At 54.0% G+C, this 6505-nt stretch overlaps 1 protein-coding gene across 3 annotated transcripts in view; it reads left to right on the top strand.

Annotated features, from left to right (window-relative positions):
• Positions 1–6505, top strand: part of Cdh22 (cadherin 22) — a 125255-nt gene that overhangs the window by 53252 nt on the left and 65498 nt on the right. For 2 of the 3 annotated variants that reach the window (XM_087650228.1, NM_019161.3), the window contains 1 exon segment: positions 3187–3742. Coding sequence is in view for 2 of the 3 variants with exons in the window: in NM_019161.3 (NP_062034.2) it covers positions 3497–3742 (246 nt within the window). In the remaining variant the exon portion in view is untranslated. 3 annotated transcript variants of the gene reach the window in all.

The raw sequence follows: 6505 nt of genomic DNA, 5'->3' as shown, positions 1-6505 counted from the left end.
AAGAGGGAGGAGCCCCCTCTGCTGCTGCTGCACTGCCCGCACTGGCAGGCTGTCCAGGGAGGGTGCAAGGAGCCGGCAGGCAGCCAGGAAACCTGGCCAGAGGCCAGAGGGAGGGCCCGAAGGCTAAGGTACAAAGGCCCAGGTCTGGGGAGGGGAAGATGAAAGGCAGGGTTCATGGGATGCACAAAAGATTAACCTTATCTTGGCAGGTACACCCAGTGGGGGCCTCATCTCCCATTCCCAAATCCTGGGTTCAAGTTTTGCCCTGGCCCAGGTAGTCTATGAAACTTCCAGAGAACTCAACTTGCCCCCTCTCTGAAGCAGGGGGTCTGAGTGCAGACCTTAGTCGCCTTCCACCAAGTGTTCACCCGTACCTCATCTCCAGTTCCTCACAGACCTGCCTGGACTTCAGCTGAACCGCTGCTCGCTCCTGCCTCAGGACCTTTGCACGTGCTGCCACTCTGTGTCCGGCTTTGCCTCATCACTCCTTCGAGAGACTCCCCCCCAGCCCCTTCACATAACTCCCCACTTCCTTCAGCCTTTCTGCCATGTCTTTGCCTCTTCTCCATTCCTGCTCTCAATACTTGAAATATCTGAAGTGGACCCACCCACCCCTCTACCTCTGTTCTCTGCCCCACACACCTGAAGGTCAATTCCCGGAAGGCCTGCTGCGTTCCCATTACCTCACTTGGGTGCTGGTGTCCAAAATGCTTGCTGGTAGACACTTATGCAGACAGTAAAGAACGTCAGCTGGGAACTTCGCCCCTCTCTCCTAGTAACAGGTCCCATCTTGCTGCTTCCCAGATGTTAAAGGTTTATTGAATGAGTGAGGGAATGAATGAATGAATGAATGAATGAGATTCTTTTCTGTCTCCTAGATTGCACTGGACAGTATTGTTTGATAAATGAACGAGTGACTGGATCCCTGGGTACCCCTCCCTCCTTATGAGAGATGTTATAAACGAAGAAATAAGGGAAGGAGGAGGCGGAGCCAATGCCTGCAAACACTGGGGGGAGCTTCCTGTGGACCCAACCTTCCCAGTCCTTCGCACCACACATCCCTGCCTCCCACGATGCTGCAGGGCCATGCAGCTCTGGCCGAGCCAGGGGAACAGTTCCCGAGGCAGGCGAGGTACATGAGGGGAGCTCATAAGCTACAGGAAATGAAAGCTGCCGAGGGCACCTCCTCCTTACCTATAACTCCAGCCTCATTACGACTAACCAGCCTGTCGTGTGAGGAATCAGAGCCAGGTCCCCCAAGGCCATAGTGCGGCAGAGACGGCAGGGACATCTGGGTGGAAGAAGTCATGCACAGGGCACAGAATGGGTGGGTGGGGACTGTAGAGGGAGTTGCTCCCAGCTGGCTCATACTCCCAGTCTTGGTTGGATCTGGGCAAGGCTTAGAGGGTCAGAGGGTATAGCATGTCACAGCCTGTCCCCTGTGTCCCTGATCATCACTGTGGCTGTTCACCTCTAGCCATCACCTTTAACCCTTCCACTCCTAGAGACCTGAGCACTCAGAGCCTGGAGAGTCACCCGCCTCGGGGGTTGCTGTGCACGTGGTGGTATGACCCGCTCCGCTTCAGTACTATTTAAAGGAGGAGGCCCACATTTCCCACCCCAACCCTTCAGAGTACTTCCTTATCCTCAGGAGGCTCCACCCGCCTCTGCCCAGCCACACCCTTCACACTGTTACAACCATTCAGAGTACTTCCTTATCCTCAGGAGGCTCCACCCGCCTCTGCCCAGCCACACCCTTCACACTGTTACAACCATTCAGAGTACTTCCTTATCCTCAGGAGGCTCCACCCCCCTCTGCCCAGCCACACCCTCCACACTGTTACAACCATTCAGAGTACTTCCTTATCCCCAGGAGGCTCCACCCCCCTCTGCCCAGCCACACCCTCCACACTGTTACAACCATTCAGAGTACTTCCTTATCCTCAGGAGGCTCCACCCCCTTCTGCCCAGCCACACCCTCCACACTGTTACAACCATTCAGAGCATTTCCTTATCCCCAGGAGGCTCCACCCCCCTCTGCCCAGCCACACCCTCCGCACTGTTACAACCATTCAGAATACTTATTCTCAGGAGGCTCCACCCCCTCTGCCCAGCCACACCCTCCACACTGTTACTGTATCCCTCCTAAGCCAGCCAGCACTCAGAACATCATTTCTTCCCAGCTGCTCAGGTAGCCCTTCCTCCAGGAAGCTGCCCTGATTCCTCTCCCTTCCAAACATCGGCACCCCTCAGTCTTCAATCTGCTCTCTCAACGCTGATCACATGGCCCTCATGAGCCGGTCTTGTCTCCTGTGACACTAGATCATGGTCTTTCTCTACCTTGCTTCTCAGCGGCTAGGTTGAGCCTGCCTCAGTGCCGAGGCCAATGAAAGGAAGTTCTTGAAGGAAGCTAGACTGAGTGTGGGGTAGTGAACCCTACCTCTGTTCTTCTCTCTGTACCTGAAATTCTGGTGGAAGTGTGGCTCTCCCACAGACACCCACATTAGGTCATTATTTCTCATTATGGCTCCCGTAGGCGTGAGTGCCTCAGAGCCTTCCTTGCTGAGAGCAGAATCTGAGGGAAGGGAAGATGGATGGATGTACGGCCAGTCTGTGTTGGGCGGGGAGGGAGGTTAGAAGGTTGAGTTGGGGGAGTGGAGATACCAGGCTCAGATGTAACTCTATCCAGAGTCACTTGGGTACTCCATGCAAGGTCCTTAGGGGCTTCTGGGATCTCTCCCCACAAGGCTTATGAAGGTGGAAGCTACCAGCAGGCTTCCCCTGGGTCTCCTGCTGCTAGGCAGAGCTAAGGAACATTCCCAAGCTGCTCGCAGGAGGCCTGAGGCTTCTGCCTCCGGGACCCTTCTAGAAGCTGCCTCTGTGGGGACTCCAGAGGATCCCACTGTGCCAGAGAACTCATCAGCCAGGAACCAGGCAGACAGCCACTGAATCTGTTTGAGGGGCCTGAGGGCTGGAGCAGCAGCTGGAAGAGTTGTGGGGAGCAGGGGTCTTAGAAGGTGAAGGAAGGAACTGGGGCTTGGGGAGACTGAGCTATCAAACGTCCCTATCGTGCCTGTTCCTGAAAAGGACAGGCACACAGTAGGTGTTTAATTAGTTATTGCAAGGTTATCGAGAATCGCAGCCTGCCCTCAGACAACCTCATTCCGTTTCTCTTTTGTCCCACAGGTTCCCAATGGATCTGGATGACCCCTAATCCCAGAAAGACTTCAAGATCCTTTTGCTCCCACTGACCACACCATCTGGGTACAGGGACCATGGCACAAGCCCTACTCAGGAGCAGCTACTGGGCTGCCTAGTGACTGGACCTGGGGCTTCAGCGAGGGGGGCGCGGGCCAGGACCGGGTGTCCATGCCCGGGTGCGGCCGCGCCCCCTCCCAGTCCAGCCCGGCATCCCTGAGGCTGAGGTCACCATGTGACGCAGTACCGCTGCGGTGCCTCTGGTCCATGCTCCGGGGCTTGGCCCGCGCCGCCAAGCATGAGGCCACGGCCAGCAGGGGCGCTCCGGGCCGGGGCTGCGCTGTCGCCTGTGCTGCTGCTTCTGCTACTGCTACAGCTGCTGGGGCATCTGTGGGCCGCAAGCACACCTGCCCCATCCTCCTTGTCACCTGGGACTCAGCAGGACAACCAGCTGGGTGCAGGCCGAGTGAAGCGCGGTTGGGTGTGGAACCAATTCTTCGTGGTGGAGGAGTACACGGGGACAGAACCCCTGTACGTGGGCAAGGTAAAGTGGGGCCCACTGTCCAGCCCTGACTCTGCGGACACCCACTGGTAGCCCTTGTCCCTGCTCCCTTCCAGCTATCTTCTGCCCCCTGCTTTCCCACTGTTGATGCAGTGGGGAAGCCCAGCTCATGCCTGGGTAGAGTGGGGACAGCCTGCAAGTTCACAGATTGGATCATGTCCCCTGTGTCCCCTGGTCACTTTCCTGGACCTCGATAACTTACCTGGGGTCATACCTGGGTTTGAACCTGCTCTCTGCAGAGCTGAGGTCTTCTATAGCTGTGTCTCCTGACACACGGTCACTCTCGTTCCGAGCTGCATGGCTAGCCTGGTCTTATGGATTTCTGAAAGACTATCAGAGGCCCCAGGCATCTTCTGTTGTCCTCTCACCAAGCTGCCTAAGCTGCCTCCTCTGCTCTCTGCCCCTTCCTCATTCTAGGTGCCCGACACTCACTACATAACTCAAATACTGACTACACCAGGCTAGGATACACACACACACACACTCACACGGACACACAGACAAACACACATACACACACAGATACACAGACATACATACACACACAGACACACAGACACACAGACACACAGATACATATACATACACATGCACATATATACACATACACACATATACATACACATATACACACACGTACACATCCATACACATACACACATACATACACACACACCCCTGTGCACTCACTCCTGAGGTTCCTGTAGCTGTCCTTCAGATGCATCAATTACATATGTGTCTTTCATCAAAGCATGTTTACTCACCATTAAATCCCCAGTGCCTTGTACCAACGAGGCTCATACACTGTTCTGTGAATAAGAGAAGGAAGGAAGGAAGGGAGGGAGGAAGGAAGGAAGGAAGGAAGGAAGGAAGGAAGGAAGGAAGGAAGGAGCCTTTCCAAACTCGGAGCAAATCCTGGTTAGCCTGGCTGGAGCCCAGGGCTCTGGAGTTTAAGGAAGTGAGCTCAGGCTGCTATTCACCCATTCGACCCTTGCTCCTCATGAAGCTGGGGTGTGCTGCTGGGGAGACAGAAGTATGATCAAGTCCTGCTGTCTGGGGCCTCCAAGGAATCACAGATACCCTGGTGTGTAAAACTTCTCACGAATCAGCCTGGGAGCCCAGTAAGCACCAATTAAATGGGATTGCTGGCTGGCTTCATGGTGCAGCAAAGCCCTGAGCTGGGTTTTAGCATATGCATAGGAGCTCAGCAAGCTGACAGAAGGAGGCTGCAGTCTATGCCTGCAGAGCCCGACTTCTCTGGAGATTTGCTGGCTGTGGAGATGGTGGCAACGGAAGTGGCTGTAAGATGAGGGTGATTCTCTGGGTTTGGCTTAGGCAGATGGCACCTTGACAGCACATTTTGTTTGGCCGTAGGAAATCCAACTCCACAGCTTATTTTGCTACCAGAGCCTGAGAATGGACTGGCACAGATCTGAGGCTCAGAGCCCAGCCCCTGACAATGGTAGAAAAGCTTGCACGTAGGGTGCAGGAAACGCTGCTTTCCAGACACAGATGTGCCCACTGCTCAACCATCACCACCCACACATGGGCCGGAGTAGATTCCTGACTGAGCAAAGCGGGATCCCACAGATAGAGCTCAGGCAAGCACAGGCCTCGCTTAGGATGGTCCTACATCCCAGTGTCAGAGCAGGGACTGCCAGCTCCCAGTCGGACTGACAGGACTGAGGAAGGAGAGACAAGCACTTATGGTCTGGTAGTTACAAATGCAGACTCTGGAAGCCTGACCTGACCACCCTGCTCCCCACGGAGCCTTGAACCTGCTTCCTATGGAGTCTTGACCCTGGATCTTTTTTAAAAATCTGTTTGAGGGTTGAGGATTTAGCTCAGTGGTAGAGCGCTTGCCTAGCAAGTGCAAGGCTCTGGGTTCGGTCCTCAGCTCCGGAAAAAAAAATCTGTTTGAGTGTTTGGCTTGTATGTGTACACATGTAAGACCTGTGGGTCTGGTCTCCACGCTGTTCAAAAGAGGGCATCAGATCCCCAGAACTACAATTCTGGATGGTCATGTGAGTGCTTGTAGAGGAACCTTGGTCCTATACAAGAACAGCAAGTGCTCTCAACCACTGGGCTACTTCTCCAGCCTGAACCCATCTCTTTATGCACAGCCAGACCTCTTTCTTCATCTGTAAACAGGGGATCTGAGATACCCATGTGCCCAACTTCTTTTTTTTTTTTTTGTTCTTTTTTTCGGAGCTGGGGACCGAACCCAGGGCCTTGTGCTTCCTAGGTAAGCGCTCTACCACTGAGCTAAATCCCCAGCCCCCCAACTTCTTGACAATTAAGAAAGAGAACACAGCCCGCAAAGCACTCAGCCTGTGGCTTAAGTGCTCTGTGTTATTCCCATATAAAGCATTTAATCACGCAAGTGCAAGGTAAAAAGCATTGTCTGTCTGTATGTCTGTATGTCTGTCTGTCTTGTCAGAGAGGTCAGATATCTAGAGTAGACAGGGGCATTTGCCACACCTGCATGTGTAGCTTCTCGAGTGTTTAAAGGCCAGAGGAAACCTTGGCTGTCCTACTTAGAACTCTGTCTGCTTCTTTTAATACAAGGTCTCTCACTGGTCTGGAACCCACCAAGGAGCCTAGGCTAGCTAACCAGTGAGCCCCAGAGATCACTTATTTCTGCCTTCCCTGAACTGGGATCACAAGCACAGGGTACCATGCCTGCCTTTTAATTCCAGTGCTAGGGATCAAACGCAGGACCTCATAGTGCTTGCCAAGTGTTTT

Source organism: Rattus norvegicus, chromosome 3, assembly GCF_021556685.1.
Source record: "Rattus norvegicus strain SHRSP/BbbUtx chromosome 3, alternate assembly SHRSP_T2T, whole genome shotgun sequence".
Classification (NCBI taxonomy): domain Eukaryota; kingdom Metazoa; phylum Chordata; class Mammalia; order Rodentia; family Muridae; genus Rattus; species Rattus norvegicus.
Note: the sequence above shows the minus strand (reverse complement) of the source record. Positions and strands in the feature narration are given on the sequence as shown.